The 17,506-nt window shown below is 41.1% G+C and overlaps 1 protein-coding gene and 1 long non-coding RNA gene across 13 annotated transcripts in view; one reads left to right on the top strand and one right to left on the bottom strand.

Moving 5' to 3' along the window:
• Nucleotides 1-1,147: 1,147 nt before the first annotated feature.
• LOC128135564 (uncharacterized) lies at nt 1,148-12,306 on the top strand. Of its 6 annotated transcripts, XR_008233134.1 has the most exons (6): nt 1,148-2,237; nt 4,661-4,801; nt 5,449-5,666; nt 6,651-6,757; nt 9,713-9,879; nt 11,884-12,306. It is a non-coding gene; the product is annotated as an uncharacterized LOC128135564 (long non-coding RNA). The 6 variants fall into 6 exon arrangements; XR_008233133.1 differs by having other exon boundaries at nt 4,661-5,666; XR_008233130.1 differs by lacking the exon at nt 1,148-2,237 and having other exon boundaries at nt 3,913-4,801.
• IFT56 (intraflagellar transport 56) overlaps nt 10,100-17,506 on the bottom strand; it is a 54,342-nt gene continuing 46,935 nt past the window's right edge. For 2 of the 7 annotated variants that reach the window (XM_052774593.1, XM_052774586.1), the window contains 2 exons: nt 16,522-16,655; nt 13,945-15,149 (listed from right to left, as the gene is read on the bottom strand). In XM_052774593.1, coding sequence (XP_052630553.1) covers nt 15,038-15,149; nt 16,522-16,655 — 246 coding nt within the window. In that variant the 3' untranslated portion in view covers nt 13,945-15,037. The other 5 variants (XM_052774591.1, XM_052774590.1, XM_052774589.1 and 2 more) reach the window with 5 other exon arrangements.

Consider the following 17,506-nt stretch of genomic DNA (forward strand, 5'->3'; position numbering starts at 1 on the left):
CCCCCCCGCCCCCCGCCTCGCGCGCTACGGTGACACCGCTCTCCGCACTCCCTCCCGCCGGCGGCGGCGGCGGCGGCGGCTCCTCCTCCCTCTCCTCTCCCCTCCCCCCCCTCCGCCGCCCGGTCGGAGCTGCCCCCTACGTTCTCCTCGTCGCCTCCGCCCCCGCCATCTTGGCGCCCCCCCACATAAATAGAAGCAGGCCCGCAGGCCGCGCAGGCGCACCGCGAACGGCGACGCCGGTGCGCCGCCCCGCGTCGCCGTTGTTATTGCTCAGCTTCCCGCCGACGTCAGCGCGGCCGCCGGCGCCCGCCCCCAGTTGCCTTGGCGATGTGCACGCCGCCTGCCGTCGGCGCCTTAAAGGGCCCGCGGCCCGCTGGGCCGCCCGCCGCCCTCCCGGCCGCCCCGAGCCGCGCGGGGCGCCCCCGCCCGCCGGCACGCCGTCGCGGGGCAATGGCGGCTGCGCCTCCGCCTCGCGGCTGCCCGGGGGCGGCCGTTGGCGCCAGGGGAGCGGCCTCGGCGGGGATCCCCCCCCCTCCCCTTGAGCGCGGCGCGGCCCCGCTGAGGCGGGAGGGGAGGAAGGGGCCCCCCGGCCCGGCCCGGGCGGGAGCCCTCGGCGGGACCAGGGCTGCCCCCCCCCCCCCCGCCGGCGGCAGCGGGCGTTGACGGGGCCGCGCAAGGCTCGTCCTCTCGGGGCGGCGCGGGATGGCTGCCGGGGCCGCGGGCCCCCGGAGAGGAAGGTGCCGTGAGGCCTCTGGAGTCCGGCAGCTGTAGGTCAGTCACCAGAACAAAACGCCCCTCGGTCCCAGACGTGGTCGAGGGTCCAGCTGCGGGGGAGCCCGACTGTTTGCGGGCTGCAAGGGCGGCGGCAGCACGCGCTGTGCTGAGGCGCAGCTGGATCAGCTGAGAAGATCGGGGTTTGACAAAATCGCTCCGTACAGGGTTGAGGCCAGCCTGCTTCTGCAGAAGAGCAGACGCTGCTCTGGCTGCCAGGCTGTCCTCTGGGCAGAGGCAGCTTGTTCTGCCGCCATGCCTGGTCTGTAGCTTACCAGTTGTGGTTGCGGGAAGCACTTGGGGGGGGGGGAGGAAGAGATGTCCTCTCGACAGGGGACAACAACGCGAGGAAGGCAGGGCCTGAGCAGCGAAACAGGGCAAGCATCTCGGTCCGTCACCACCTGCTCTGACAGACTGATGGCCGGTACTTCCGACGGAGGCGTGCCACGAAGGCGCTGCTAACTTTCAGGAAACTGAACATCTTCGTGTGCATTGTATTTGCCAGCTTCATTGGAGCAGACAGGAAGACGTTATCACTTTTTGCTTTTTTTTAGCCTCAGAAATACTAAGCAGGAGGGGGTTTGTTCTCTTTTTAAACATGTACTCGTGTTATGCAAAGCAAGCAATTTACGTATGTGTATTATTTTGGATAAGTACAGCAGACCATTCTGTGCAGCACATTACTCCACTTTCCAAACTGCATTCATCACAGGGCTTGATGTTTTCCTCTCATTGCATATGCAGTCTTTTGACTTGACTGCTTACCTTCATCTAGATTCCAGAGAAGATCCATGACACTAGAACGGTGTTATTGAAAGTTATGATTTCACTAACAGGGAATGGAGGACATTCCAGAATACTGCTTGCAGCAGGAAGTCAGAGGAATGACTGACCTGATCTCAGCAGCGTAGGCTGTCTCCTTTTGAAGCTCGAAAGGCTTTGTTGAGCTTTATAGTCAAAGAAAGAGACTTGTTTTATCTTAAAACCTTGCATGTTCTAGTATGACTAGCAAGCTCAGTAGAGGTATTCCTCAAATACGTTTTTACTTGCAGCATCATAATAAAATTATTTTGAAATCTCACTTGTTCTTCTGTTGAGAATTTCATATAGCTGTCTGATGATACACATAGTAGGCAATGTATTTCTGGATTCAAACTGAGTGAGTACTGCTAAACTCCAGACCTGCAGGTCCTGCCAGGAGGATTCTAGTTCTCATCAGAGTTTCTATCCAGTCTGTCATTAAACCTTGTGATGGTAGGAAAGGACCTTTTCTCAGCAAAAGAGCAATTTATTGCTCAGCAAACAAAAGTCTTTCTTACATGGAAATCATGGGCTCTTCCACAGCTCTGCTGAATACTTGTTTTCAATTACCAGATGGAAGACTAGACATTGAAATAAGTACAACAGGAATACAACAATTTTTGTTCGCAGGTAGTACTTGGCCATAGCCGTGGAAAGGGGTGAAGGTAAGCTGTGCATTTGAAGTATCCAACCTAAAACTCAGTTCTGTCTTTCGCCCCTAAGATATGTATTCAGAAGTAATGAAGGTAGGACAGGTACTCCACAAGAAAATGAGTTTTGCACTATCTGAATTCAGTACTTTAAGTTATCTTGGTTGTAGTGTAGATACACCTGGAAGCACATCCTGGTCAGATTTTTAACATGCTTTTTAAGTAGGAAAAAAATAAGCTGGATAGGAATAACTCATCTGCCCCATGATAGGGTTACAGAGAAAAAGAGAAGTAGTTCTTGGAAATAGTTTCAGGCAGCCATTTGCTCTAAGTTATGAGATTGCAGACTTTGATAGTAGAAGCAACCTTTCACATCTAAGTTTTTTGTAGATACTTACTGGTTTGTTTATATACCCCCTCTTCCTCTCTCTCTTCTGGGAGTTTAATTAGACAAATAAAGCCTCATATTTATATGTTATCTAACCTCTGCGCGTCTTGGAGCACACATCTTTTTTTATGAGGCTCAACATTTGTTTATGCAACTAGACAAACAGTAGTTCTGGATCTCTGAATTTAAAGTGAAGTTACCAAAGACAGTTTGCTCTGGATCTGAGTATCTGAACTAAATCAGAAAGAAACTTGGCAGCAGATCCAAGCATAGCAGTTCCTGGAATATGTTATCATTACATTTGGTCTAAGATACCGAAAGCACTCAGGAAAGACTCCCAAGAAACAAACCAAATCCACTAGATCTTAAGTTCTCCAGGAATTTAGTTTTGAATACACCAGAAGAGTTACAGGCTTGTGCCATATCAAATAGTTTCAAGAGGAGTTAGATTTGTATTTTTTTCATCATTGTTTTTCTGTTCTGCTACCTGTTTTGTTCTTTGGCATTAAGCTCTGTCTCAGGTATTGTTTGTATATAATATAATGTGCTGCACTTGTCAGTGGAGCACAAAATAAATACCAAAAAAATTTTTAATAAGTAATTGGACATGTTTTGCCAATGATTTTGCTTTCTCTCATGGTAAAATAGTCCAACATAGAGTACAGATTCCTTCTTTTTGTATGTTATCTGAAGGACACTTAATAACGAAAGTGTCTCTTGAAAGAGGTACATTAAGAGCTTAAAAAAAAAAAGTAACAACTGCAGAGAGAGAGTAATTTTGAGGAGAATTTGAAGCTGCTTTTTATTTCATTGGTGAAAGCCAGTATGAGCAGATCGTACAAAGTGGATGCTCAGAACTACAGGTGCTACAGCCACATCGGTGAGTAGAAGTTTCTTGACCCGACTTTGTTTCAAACACAGAAAATGACGGAGACAGCCCAGTAAGCCACCAGAGGCCTCTACCCTGGTGCGGGTGGGATCCTCCTGCTCTACCTTGGGATGGCTCCTCTGTCTGGGAGACAAACCTCCAGCACTCTCTCTTCCTTTTGGGCTGTTGGTGTTCGTTGCGCTAGAGTCAGAGCACCCGAAACTGGGTGCTAGCGGCTCTTCTGGACCTAATGGAAGCTGCTGTTCTGCCTGTACAGCTTCCACTGGGCCGCAGGCCCAGGGTCCCACCAGAAGGCAGAACTGTCCTTACGATCAGTTGTGCCTATCTCCTGGGAGCTCGCTGTCAGTTTCAAAGGCTGAATACTTTACTTCCATGAACTGTGAGGCTGCTGCCCTAGGATGGGAATGTGGGGGAAAACGTGGTCTGCTTGTATCAATAATACGTTTCCCCACGCAAGCTTAGGTGGCACGGGATGGCAGTTTGTCTTCTGCTTTGCTTCAGGTGAGCACTGGGACCTACACTGAGGCAGGAGCTACATTGGTAGCCAGCTCATGCCTGTGCCAGTCAGATCTCAGCCATGCAAATGTCTCCGAGATACTTCTGCCAGATTTGGGCTTTGGTTTTTTGTGAGATTATCCTCATTTTCCATGGGTTGCTTCCTCACTATATCCTCCTGGTGTCTTGGCTTCTTATGGTCCAACCAGGCATCTTGTTGATCCTCCTGGTCCTTTTGCTGAAACTGCTGCCGCAGCAGCTGCAACATTCATTGCTATGTCAGGAGATGATACAGCTGCAGGTAGGATGGTGTTTGTATAGCTTTCACTGGCACTGCTGCAGCATCACAAGAATCCACTGCACCAACAACGTGGCTGGCATTGCTGGTGTTCTATTTAATGAGGCCCTCTGAGTTCAAGTGTGCTTTTTTTTGAACTTCTCTCCCTTTGTACAGTTTTACTAGGTTGCTTCCTGCCAGATCCAGAATCAAGGAATTAAAAAACCCCTCTCTTTCCAAAACCAAGCACCAATGCCCTGCAAACCATTTGGAAAACTAATTTCTTTTATCTACGGGATCCTTCACCCTCATCGTTTTTTTTTTTTTTTTTCCCTTTTAATTAAAAATACTGTTTCCTGCAGTATATACCTCTAGCTTTCTCTCCTCAGGCACATGTACTTGGAGTTATTACCAGCTGCTCTGCCATATCCAAAGTACTCTATTCAGTGAAGTGAACAGTGGTTCAGAAGGACTGTAAGCAGGCAGAAAAATGCCAGATGTTGGGACTAGAAAGAGTGCATTAGCTTCAGGTAATTAGGATATACTTTACCAGGGCAGTAATACTCATTTATCACAATTTCAAGGCAGAGGAACCATGAGTGTGAACTTTATCCCATACGTTGGTATATTGCTCTCCATGAACTGGCCAAACCTTACTTCTTGGAGAATGAAAGTTTGAGCCTATGAGACACTGGACTCCTTTCAAGAAAGGCTTTGAACAAACCTGATCAAAAGTTCAAGGTTTCAATGACAATAGGAAGTTTTAAGACTAGCAGCATTTTTTATGCAAAAGGTAGTTGCTACTCCTGTAACTGGGAACACTTTTTACCTTAGAAGTAGATTTAGATGTATCTTTTGTTCACTTCTTGAAATGAGGAATGGTCTTCCAATACTGTGTTGTGTGCCAGGACGGCATAAATGGCACTACTAGGTATCTGGAAGGTAGCTGATGAAAACAGAATGTTGGCTTTTATCTCACATTAAAAATAAGCTAGAAACCAGGGCAAGTCTTCATGCTAGAAAAGTAAAGGGATTTACAGTATGTCATGGCAGTGTGAGTTCCTCAACCAAAGGTGGGGGTGTTATGTATCATCTGTGCTGTTCACCTGCAATTTCTCAATGAGAACTTCAAAACTGACACAACTTCTGTATGACTGGTGATTTTTATGCTCTACAGAACATTGTAACATTCTTTAAGCTAATAAATGGAATAAGATTGTTAACTTAAAGGAACCTCAGAGAAAATTCAAAGCCTCAAGTGCTGAGTTTACATGGAATGGAAGGTTTGGAAGAAAAAGGGATGAGAGAAAATGGAAAGATCTGCATCTTGGCCAAGGAAGAGCAAGCTGCATGAAGCAGCTGCTGTTGGGAACAGCTTTCAATCCTGGAGAGAAGGTAAGATATTAAGACATTAAACATCAGCTCTTACACTGGTGCATTTACCATGCAGAACATGGGTAATTTATTCCCTCAGATAATGGTAGCAAAGTCAATTGTAACTAACAAGCTAACAACACTTTTCTACTTACATCTTATTTTTTACTTAACTGTTAATAATTGCTTCTCCTTCCGGTGTCAAGATTTCTTGCTGGAGCAAGCATGCAACTTTCGTCTTTAAGCTTTCCTAATGTTAAGGGTGAACTCAGTTGAGGCTGACAAATAAGCTGTAAACTTCTCCAGTAGTGATGATTCTAGATGAAGTGGTGTGTGGACTCCGTGTCTTAACTGAAATTAATTTGCGAATGTCAGCATCTGAGAGGCTTTCTCTGCCAAGCAGTGAAGATTTTTTTGAGGTCTAAAAATCACTGGGAAATTCCTCCTTGCAGGTTTAACCTTTACTTTTCTAAGAAGGAGGAAGAAATAGAGGCAAAAAGAATTATATACCTTTTAAGTGGTCACAAGAAAATTAAACCCACCAAATTACCAAAGATAAAATAATCTTTTAGTTTAAATCCTGGAATTTTCTTCTAGATATAAAGAATAGCAAGAAGGGGTACATCAGAAATAAACACAGAAGAGATTTTGTAGAGGAGTAACCTGGTAACACACACACAAAAAAGCTTTTTTCGTTAAAAGTACAAATATATAAAAAGGGAGCAGAATTCAACAAACTGGTGAAGAAACTTAAACTGAGGAGCATCTGCCTGTCCTGTGTTGATTGTGATTAGCAATGTCACTTAAACCGTACTTAATCTGAGTTTAAAATTGAAGAGGAGCTGCCTTTGGAAAGAATAGATTGCCTTAATGGTAGCTCTTTATGATTCACACCTGCTCATTTGACAGTGTAAAAACACCTAGATATTTACAGAGATTGAGAAGGATTATGTGCTCTGGAGAGTTGTCCCTTACTTTTTTCCTCTTTGCACCATTTCTTTAAAGCTACTTGCAGCATAGGTTGCTTATCTCCGATGAAAAGCCTGTTCCATCAGGCCAGCACCCCCGGAGGCAGCCGAAGATTACCAGCCTGTCTGAAACTCTGGAGTCAGGTTATTGTCTTATCTCTGTATTGTTGTCTGCTGGTTTTATTCTTCCAATAGTAATTAAAACCACACAAGAATATATGAGTCACAATTTCAAATAGCTACCCCACCCACCTGTAACAGGCATAAGGAGGATTGGCCGTGTACGGGATTCTCAGCTTGAATGGCAATTTCTACACTAAAAGCAGTAGTAATGCTGTTTAATGAGGTAGAAGGGTCTGGAAGTAATTCTCAGCAATACAAAAGCTAATGTGCCATAGATTTGCTCTTGCTGAGCATTGGTTTCTCTTTTGAGTGCTGACCTAGGACAAGACAAACACTCTTAGTGCCCATGAAAACGGAGCCAGTCAGACTGCAGGCCAGACTAGCCTGGGTCACTTGCCACTCTGATGTTTTCTGGGGTTTAGTGAAATGCAAATATTTTCATAATTATCATAAATATATTTATTAAATACTGTTATATATTAAAAATGAGTATAGTTACTCTTTGGGAAACAACTGTCAAGCAATGTTAACCTTCCCAAAAAGGAGAATTACCTATAATACAGATGTAAATTGCAAAGCAACCTTCTAGGAATCATAAAGACATATAACATAATATTTGGCTGTGACCTTGGAGAAATTTTCTTTTATTTTTTTCTCTAGTTCCTCCTTTGACTTTCAGACTGATCTTACAAAAACTCCAATTTCCTAACCATTTTTTTTCAATGCCTCTCAGCAGTTTGGAAACTGCTTTTACTTATATAAAAGTTCTACATCTAAATAAGTGCACATTATCACAGACAGCTGAGGGTGATTGCATAAACAAATTACTACATTTTTAACATTCATACAAGCTTACGATCAGAATAGTCAGAAGCGTACTTTGCATGTGCAGTTCAGCATTTTCATACTTCCATGATTTCCAAGCCAAATTGCCTTCAAAAAGCAAAGCACATATTCATCACCAAGAATTAACTACATACCGAGCTTGCAGATTCAACACAAAGCTGCTTTTGAGTTGCCACAGCATTAAAAATAGCATCTGAAAAATTACTTATGAAAAACGATTTTCCATATATTAATAATTTAAATAGACAGATGGAATTTTATTAAACTCTGTTTTCTTACCACCTCAAGTTGTATTTTGAGAAGACATAAGAAATTAAAAGATTTTTGAAGTGTAGAATAGCAGCAATAGCAGTGATGATTTTAAGAATAGGGTGGATGCTACACAGCAGAAAAGCTTGTGAAAACAAGCTACATTTTCTGTATGACGGCTCTATTTCAAGTGTAATTTTCCTGGCCTTACAAGAATTCCCCCTTACATTGATAAGTAGTTGTACAGTCAGATTTAACTTCTATTGTGTACTTATCTGAATACTTCCTCACCATTTTAAGAGACTGAGTTACTTCTTAGTGTCCTGCTGATTTCTAGTCCTCCATAGGACTTAGCATATTTTACAAATCTGAACAAATCTTGCCTTGAATGCCTGTGAAGCAGAGGGAAGCAAGTAATGAGCAGAGGTGGAGCAAGGGGAAGAAGAGAGATGTGGAGAACAGCACTACTTTGGCAGTACTTCGTGGTGGTCCTGAAAGGGCAGTCATGTTGTTGTCTGTGTTCATTTACCCGGTGTGCAATCAATAACACACAGAGTCGAGGTATTTTCAAAATAATTTCATTGATGCTCATGAATGGGTGCCTGTCTCAAGACAGCACCCCCTTTGTCTCAAAAATCCTCATAATTATACACTTAACTAATACATATTCATTGTTATTTTCCTTAATGATTGGTTCTTTCTTCTTCGCCCCTCATGTAAATTAGAGCGCAGACTCTGTCTTCTTCCTTCATTGTCTTCTGTCTTCTTCCTTCATTGTCTTCTTTTGAGTAGGTGGTATCATTTGAGTAGGTGGTCAGTGAGTCGGTGGTCACAATTTCCCGCTGTAGGAATTACCTTTTACCTACTTCTTCCCTCATCTTGGCAGTTCCAAGCGGTTCTTCAAGGTTTGTTGATCAGACCACAATCTATTACCTTTTCTGACATAAACATAAAGCCCCATTGTCTAGCAGTTCATTCCTAAACCCTAAATCATGTCTACTTACTGTTTCCCTATTTTAAATATTAACTGATGGGGGCTGTACACAGGACTTTAGCAGCTTCCTGGTTATTTCAATCATGTTATACATATTAATTGATAACAGTGTTAGTGGATCGATGGGAAGGAAAACACTCGGTAGGGAAGAAATGAAAAGCGGACACAGCAATAGAACCTGCTTGGTAATAACTAGCTAGACTGAGGGGGAAGTCTTGTAAAGCTTGCCTCAGAAATTACTTTGGTGTGACCTGAAAATAGCTCTTCTGCCTTTAAATGATGGGCAAAACCACCATTGTTTTATATAAGTAAATAGCTTCCCAGTTTGTTCACTGTTCAGTGATTACTAAGTTCAGCAAATGTGGCATCATGAATAAGTCGGACAAAAGTAAGATTGAACTTGTAGAATAGCAATATTATGATAATCATTGGCATTGGGAATATACCAGGCAGTTTAAGACCTGGTTTATCAGTTTTTGTAATTTAATTTTTCTAAAGTTTTCTTAGACACAGCTATCATACATGGTTGATATTCAAGAGATACATTTACTTCATGTGATACGAATTAATTCACCAGCTCTGCAGAGTAAGACATTGTGTTTTGTTGCATAAGGGCTACCCATATAATGGCCTCACCCACTGATGTGAGGCAAGAAAAAGGTTACTAGGAGCTTTAGAGTAGATGGGCATAACGATCCCATCATGCTTAAGAAGGACAAAATCATCAAAGAAAATTGTAGCTGTTAGAATGCGCAATGTAACTGTTAGAATTGAAGCATGGTTCTTTTCTACGTGGCATAAACCATCTCAACATTATTATATGTATTCTTAAAATATGTTATTGTATATTATATAATTCTGCATTGTTGCGTGTGGTTTTTTCACAGAACTGACCACATGGAAGTTGCTTACGGTGATCAAGGAACAGATGGTGGAGTCTGCAGCTCATCACTCTTCCCTAGTTACAGGCCAGCTTAAAGTGTGGTGTGAGGACTCCAAAAAAGCAATGCAGGTCCTAGGTCCATGACAGTGCAGGTCAGAGACAACAGCATAGGTAGTATCCCACTTTTCAGTTAGATTTAGCTGTATCTGAGAACTGCTACAAACTATCCCATAGCATAGTTCCTGTCAAAATAACTCCCAGGTTCTTGAAGATGTAGTTGTAAAAAGATTTTAAAGACCATTACTTATTTTACTGCATTCATTATATTAAATTCTCTTAAAGAATTACTAAAAGTAATATAATGTGGAGCAATTAAGCACAATACCATGTGTAAGCATGAACCGAAACAGAAGTTCTCTTTTTATTTGAGGAATACAGTGAGTCTTCTCAAAAGTCACAGCTCTTACTAAACATAGATTTTTATTTTTAAATCTATCAATAGCTGCTAGTGTAATTCGTCAATTAAGCAAGACCTAAAAGGAATTTAGGAACTGTCCCTTGCCCAGAGATGTGAAATGCCTGTTTTATTTGTTCCAAATGAAAGTTTAAACTCTACAAAGTCAAAAGTAAGCTTTTGGTGTGTGACTTCTAAACGTGATTACAGGGCAAAGGAAAAAGTTTCAAATTCTGCAAGCAGCCTTGAACAACTGGGCTCCATCAATCTTTCTGGGATGCTGTAAGCTTCATCTAATAAAGAATGAATGGGAAGTATTAGCTCCCATGACACCAATCTTTTAGAAGTGTAGCTGAATACAACAATATTGCAGTTATACAAACACAATACATACGTTTCGAATGTCATATACCTGATTTAAAAGAATAGCGTAATACAGTATCCATAAGGTACATGTTAAATAAGCTGAGATTGACAAATGATGAAAAGTAGCCATCAGTCATCATTAATAGAATGTTTTGGGGGTTTCCTTTAGTAGGGTCCTAGAAGGACGGAGGATCCAATGTATCCTTTAATGATCCAGACATAGATGCAAAAACAGCACTAAGAAAAGGCTGCAGAGAAACAGACTAGTAATTAGCGAGGATAAGGTAGTCGCACAGAGTGATCTGCATAGGCCAGAAAACTGAGCCCATTTGAACAAAATATGTATTTGTTGTAGAGCTAAAGGCAGGCTGTCTCCTCCGAAGGGTAGACTGTATCCTGGAAAATACCAGTTCTGGAAAAACTCTAGATGTCATGTCGTGGTCGAGAAGCAATTTAATGCAAGTTCCCCCTGTAATAATACGGCAAAAAGGGTGAATGTAGTCTTTGAGTATACATGTAGGAGAATAGTAAGCCACAGTATGGAGGACCATATTCTAATGCCAAATACAGTGATAAATTATGCCCAGTGCTACATGGCCATGTTTTTTAAAAAACTCCGTTGACAGACTGATGGCCAGCTTTCCAGCCTGGAAAATACCCTTACAACGGATGCTGTCTTTCATACAGATAGAGGTGACTTGCTTGCAGTTTATGCATACCTAAAGATGAAAAAAAAACCACCAAAAAAACCAAACCAAAACAAAGAATGCTAGGCTTTAGTGACTAACAGCAAAGATGAACATTGGAAGAATCAAATATTAGAAAACAAGGCCAAACAAGCTGGATTTAGAATTAAGGTACAATTCCTAAAAGAGCAAAGGCGATTTAACCATTTGAACAAACTGCAAAGTGAAACTATGGATTTTTCATTATCCATCTTCAAATTAAGACCCTCAAGTTCTTCTGGCAGATATTTTTATGGAAATTCAAGTTAGTTATAGGACTCATCACACAGATGAGCCAATGAGATCTACCATTTTGCACTACGTAGGATCAGGCCATATTATCTAGTAGTTGATTAATCACTTGATTTCAATGGTTACTGGTGGCACTTTCATGCAATTATCTACTTAGTCATCATATGATTAGATGAAATGAGGAGAGGGAAGGCTGGAAACGAAACTCAAAAAAGTGACTGGAAATTACTTCTAGAGATCATACAGGGAAAATTTGGTTAAGGAGTAAACCAATGGGCAAAGCCCAGGTGCGTTCCTCAGTGTATGTACAGCTCCCATATAGTGAAGCTACACGTAGCAACAGCTATATATGTAATTGTTTATTTTGTGTCTTACTAGCTAATGGCCAAATTCCTTATTCAACTTTAGACAACTTTCTGATGAAGATCAATGAGGAATCTTCAAGCTGAGGGAACCACATCTACCTAAACGCCTGCTACAGTCCACAGAGTTGGAACATGACGTGACTTTTCCTTCACAATGAACTTGCCACCTCCAGTTTAGTACGTTACTTGGCTCCAGCTTTTACTACGCTTAGAAGTTATATGCTGGACTCCAGAATTAATCCAAGAGGGTTGCTGCTATATTGGATCGGTTCTGATGCTGGCCAAAGCAGGCGTTATCCTGGAACTCACTTGCAGCAACAGACAGGATAGATGTCCTCCTCTGCAGTGTAATTCACTTAGATGTTATTGGCATAAATGTTGTTCAGGTATTACTCAGTTTAATTAAAGGTCATCCTCCTTATCTGCCAGGAATGGGTCAGCGCCCAACTAAAAGCAGGTACATGCTGTTTCAGGTTTGGCTTTCTCTGCTGGTCACTATTAATGGTATGATTCCTAGCACAGTACCTTTTGCGCGTTCTCTATAGCTTATTTTCCACAACCAGAGTATAAGAAATAACTGTATTTTCCATACTCTTCCTTGAAATTCTAATGATGCAGCAATTTCTTTCTGCCTTAGTCTCTCTTCTACTACATTATCTGAAATGCCACTGTTTCAATTTTATATTCACTTACTCCTGACCCAATAAATTTACCTGTTTCCCTGACTCTGCACATGCATTCTTCACTGCCTGCTTGTTCTGTATAGGTCACTTTTGTTGTTGTTTTTCTCCACATCTACCTTCACTCCTAGCTGTCCTATTTAGAGTACCTTGACACCTTAAATTTCCACAGTTCAGGGAAATACAGAAATGGGCAGGAATAAAATTTTGTTAACTCTACCTGAGAAACAGCTTTCAGAATTCTTTATTTAAACTTCCCTTTCTGTATCAGCTAAGGCAACTCCTATCCACACCTCTGTTCTTTGAATATCATCTCAGATTAAACAGTGGAGAATGTTCTTAGAACGTATTTCTAAGGTAAAATGAACACCAATATTTCAGCACTTTTCTGGTTCTGCATTTTAATAGTACCTACATATCTGTTCCATTACCAAGACCTTAAATGCTAGGACAACATGTAATATATCTTTTATTTGATCACTGCTCAAGGCGAAGCCCTGCAGTCCCCTGTTCTTTATGTCTTAAATGACAAGCACTTTATTACCAGTCAATAAAATGCACTGTGCTAAAACCCACATTATTTAGCATATCAAATATGACTTTATGACTATAGTGAATAAAGGTGAGGTTTTCAAAAACTTCTTCACTGGTCACGGACAGAGAATTTAAAATTAGTCCCCAAGCCCTTATGCTGCAATGCCATCACACTTATTTCAGAAGATTCAACCAACATGTAAAATGGTCTGCAATGGATTTGGATGCTCTTCAGCTCTCCTGCAGATTAAGCTGCAATAAAGGGAGTAATTAGATGCATTTAACATCTGCTACAAAGCCACCAACATGACTTTTTCAAGCTTTGTACCAAGACTCATAATTGTGTTCCCGATCTGTTTCCAAGTTAATTAAACTGGGAGGGAAAAGAAAAATGCCTTTTAGAAGTAAAATGTGTTTTGTAACTGCTTTCAGTGAAAATACTGCTACCTTCACATCTCTTTTGAGAGTGTAAAGTTGCCCTTGTCCCTGCTGAAAGGGTCTAATATTGTTGCTAGTATGATGGATCAGTTTTCTAGACATAAATGCATGTAAATGCAAGTAACCACAACTATCAATGTATTTCTAGATACCTGAATGATGATACCCACAGTTTTTGCTCAAAGCAGTAAAAACACTGATATGTTATATGACAGAAAAGTGTATATGATCCATATGTACCCAGCCTCCTTATTTTCAGCAAACTACCACAAAATCAGGACCAAGGCCATTGGCTTGCCTTCGACTGATTACTGAACATGCATTTAACGACCAGTCACAAATCTGCCCTCTTCCACAGCAAAATGAATACACTATTTCAACTTCTGCAGTATGAAGCAACACAGACCAACAAAACATTCAACTGTAGATGCAATTAAGAGCTTTAATCAAAGCACAGACAGTAGAGAATACAGTATTCTGAGTTTCCCCCAAAAGATAAAAAAACGCTTCATAAGTATTTTACAAATTTACAAAATGTAAATTTTCCTTTTACAAATAATATGCAAATGTTTTTCACTACAAAACGTGAAATACATTTCTATGTTACAACTGTTGCCTTCTTTTAGAATTACTTACTCCCTAAACTGTTCTTCTTAAAAAAAACAGGAGAGTATAATGAATCCAAAAGTATAATAAATATATTGCTAATAAGGGTGGTAAATGATGAAGAAAATGATTCAAAACACCCAGTTATTTTATCCATCAGACTGCTAACTAAACGGGTTAGTCGAATGAATTATATTAACATGAATAAATGTGTTGAGTGTCAACCCTCAAAGCAAGATTGAACAATACAGTCAGTCAAATCTCCATGCTCTGAAAAAGATGGTAAGAGAGAAAGCAATCCTTCTAGACAAAAATAAGAAATGAAGGTATTAGTTATTGAGATTTATCCAGAAAAGGACAGTGCTCAGAATACAGTTTGTATTTTACCCCAGACAGGTAATATATAGAAGTCTTTATGTATTATCTGGTACCCTAGTACTGGCTTTTGGTTGTCATGCTCATCCTCTCTACTTGCCACATTCCATCACTTACTAAAGTAGATTTGTCTCAGTCATTTCACAAATGATTCTTCTCCAGAGGCCGGAAAGCTTGCTGAAAAAACTTCCACAAAGCAGCCCAGTAACTCATGTAGAGAAATCTGGGCAACATCTGAGGAGCACTTTGACTTGTAGATGGTTAGAATTACTACTAAAAACCTGAACCTTTGAATGAGGAATAAAGAGTGGTGCAACTGGAAAAGTACCAATAAAGCTTTAATAAAAAAACTCCAACTTGCTGAATGTTTTGCAATCTCACTGCACTACGCTGTTGCTCAGCTGGTTCAACCTGCTTGATCGCCTCAAGTCCTGCAAGGAAGGAGATACCCAGAATGCACAGGAGAAACCAGGACCCACATTGTACAGACCCACACACAATAGTAACTCACCCAGTTCATTTTGTGGCACTGACTTAAACAGGGACTCTGTTCTCCTTGGCCCACTTTTTCATGATGCGGACAATGTATTCTACTTGAGAATTACCAGTGCTCTTCAGAAGATGCAGTACTTCCCGTAGAGTGTCTCTACAAAGGTGAAAAACAAAGTTTTAAATGAGGGTAAGACCCAACTGATACAATAAACAACTACCCACATCCAAACTATTTTGCAAAACATGGTTCCTAGACAGAGAGGTCCATTCATCTGCAGAGCAGGAATAGGTAAAAATGCACAGTAGATGAGATCCCAGGGGACAAAAAAACCAAACCAAACCAAAAGAGTCTTGTATATAATTGCAACAAGGAGAGAAACTAAAAGTAAAAAAATCAGCAAAATGCAATTAGTTTCGAGTTTAGTGTGCGCGCGTGTATGTATTTATATATAAATCCTTACTCTTGCAAAATAGTTCCCCGGAACAAAGCAAACTCTTTTTTTTTTTTTGTCTTTAACGCTACTTGCTAGTCTTCACTATGGCAACGTCCAGCTTAATGCTGTCAAAGCACCTTACATATAAATACAAATAACATGGAAATGAACATTACCAATAGGATAAACCAGTATGAAGCTGCAGTTTGCCAGCTACTTTACTGCAAGAACTTGTATGCATATTGAAAAACAGGCAAGCTATGTGTATTTTACTGCATCTATTGCTGTAATTGCTAAAAGGGCTCTTGAAGGGTGCAGTAGTTAATCAGATTATTCCAGCAGAGAAGGGAATACAAGGAAGGTGTAGAAGCCAAGATACACTCCTACCAGTCATGTACGAAACAGCAACTTTGGCCAGGGGAGAATGGCCATCTGGTATCACTGCAGAATGTTCATGAGGGAACATTTCTTAAATACAGGCTCACTACTCCGTCTCATTCTCCCATCCAGTGAAGTGGGCCGACAGCAAAATTATCAGTAACACAGATAATGTCCTTTAAGCTTTCATCAAGTAAGTATATTTGTCTGACATAGACAGTGTCTTCAGAAAGCAAATTTTAGTGAAAACACAGTCTCATCTACTCATTGTTTAGAGAAATCGTGCCCTTCCTACAGCACTGAGTAAATGTTTCCTTAGTTCTGTTCTATGAACTTTAAAATGTCATGGGACAGTTTTCCATTCTTAAGCCATCAACATGAAATGAGGTTCTTTTCCCTCAGTTCATGAACATACTACATTTATAACTTAGCTCTTCCTAGTATAATGACTAACGTATTTTGGTTTCCTACAGTTCATAGCATTCGTTGATAAGTTATTCTCCACTGTATATTCTGTAATTGTTGGTGTGGAAGATACACTTCAGATTGAACACTGCATATGGAACCACGGGCCAGAGCTTCTATTCTCTGAAAGGTCAATAAAGAATTGGAAGAGGATACATAGTCCTAAAGCTAAGATTATGATTCTGGCTTACAGCTAACTGGAAATAGGAAAAGAGCAAAATAAATTCAGATACAACACAGAATACTCACTTTGCTTCTCGGCCAGCTAAGATCATTTGAAAGACACCCACACAGGCACCTCTCTTGCCTTCCCAGTATTCAGGATTACTGTCCAGTCTCTCCAGAACATCAAACGCTTTGGCTGAATAGTAAAACTGTCGCACCTGCACAGAAAATGAAACATTATTCCTGACTATAGGGCCATCTTTCAGAAGCGGATTAAACATTTTGAGCTCAGTTTTCTGAAATCAGCAGTAAGTCATAGAAGCAATGTGCATTTTCCTGTTTTTCTGCAGGCAGCAAGTGACACAGAACAGGCACATTTCAGTTCTATGTAGGGAAACAGGTGGTATTATAACATTACTAGTCTATGTCTTTGAACATACTATACACAAACTGCGCTGTGAACTTTATTAGTTGGCAACGATCAGCACTGTTGTTTTGATCATATACAGATAACACTAGCTTACAGAACTTCTTTTTTATGAGGTGCCCTATCTAGTGTCGTACTGACTATACCAAAGTCCTTGATAGAATATCAACTTCAAACTAGTCCAAACATTTGAAAATTGAACCAATTTTCCTCATGTAGAGATGGTCACAGATACATATTTGGTAGTCTTTTGGGTTTAACTTAGAGCTAAATTTTTTTCTTCACTGTTACAGTACAGTGACCACAGTGACTGTGGCTTTTGAAGTCAGTATAACTCATGTGGACCTTGTCTATGACTGTGAGTGTTCTTCACTTGGGCAAGCCTGAATAGCAATGTTGTTTGTGGCCAGCATCTTCCCATGAGAGAGCTCAGAAGGTAGACTGAGCACAACCTCCCATCCTTTGGTGGCTGGAAGCCTGCATCTGCTGAGAAAAAAGGACAGGCTGTGGGAGTTACGTTTGGAAATTTTAGTCAGAGAAACACGGGTACTACAGAGGGAGTAATAATTCCCTTTTCTTCACATACATGGTGATTTTAACCACAGGTGACTGGCAAGCACTCAAATGGATGGGAATAAAGAT

This window comes from Harpia harpyja, chromosome 23 (assembly GCF_026419915.1).
Source record: "Harpia harpyja isolate bHarHar1 chromosome 23, bHarHar1 primary haplotype, whole genome shotgun sequence".
NCBI lineage: Eukaryota > Metazoa > Chordata > Aves > Accipitriformes > Accipitridae > Harpia > Harpia harpyja.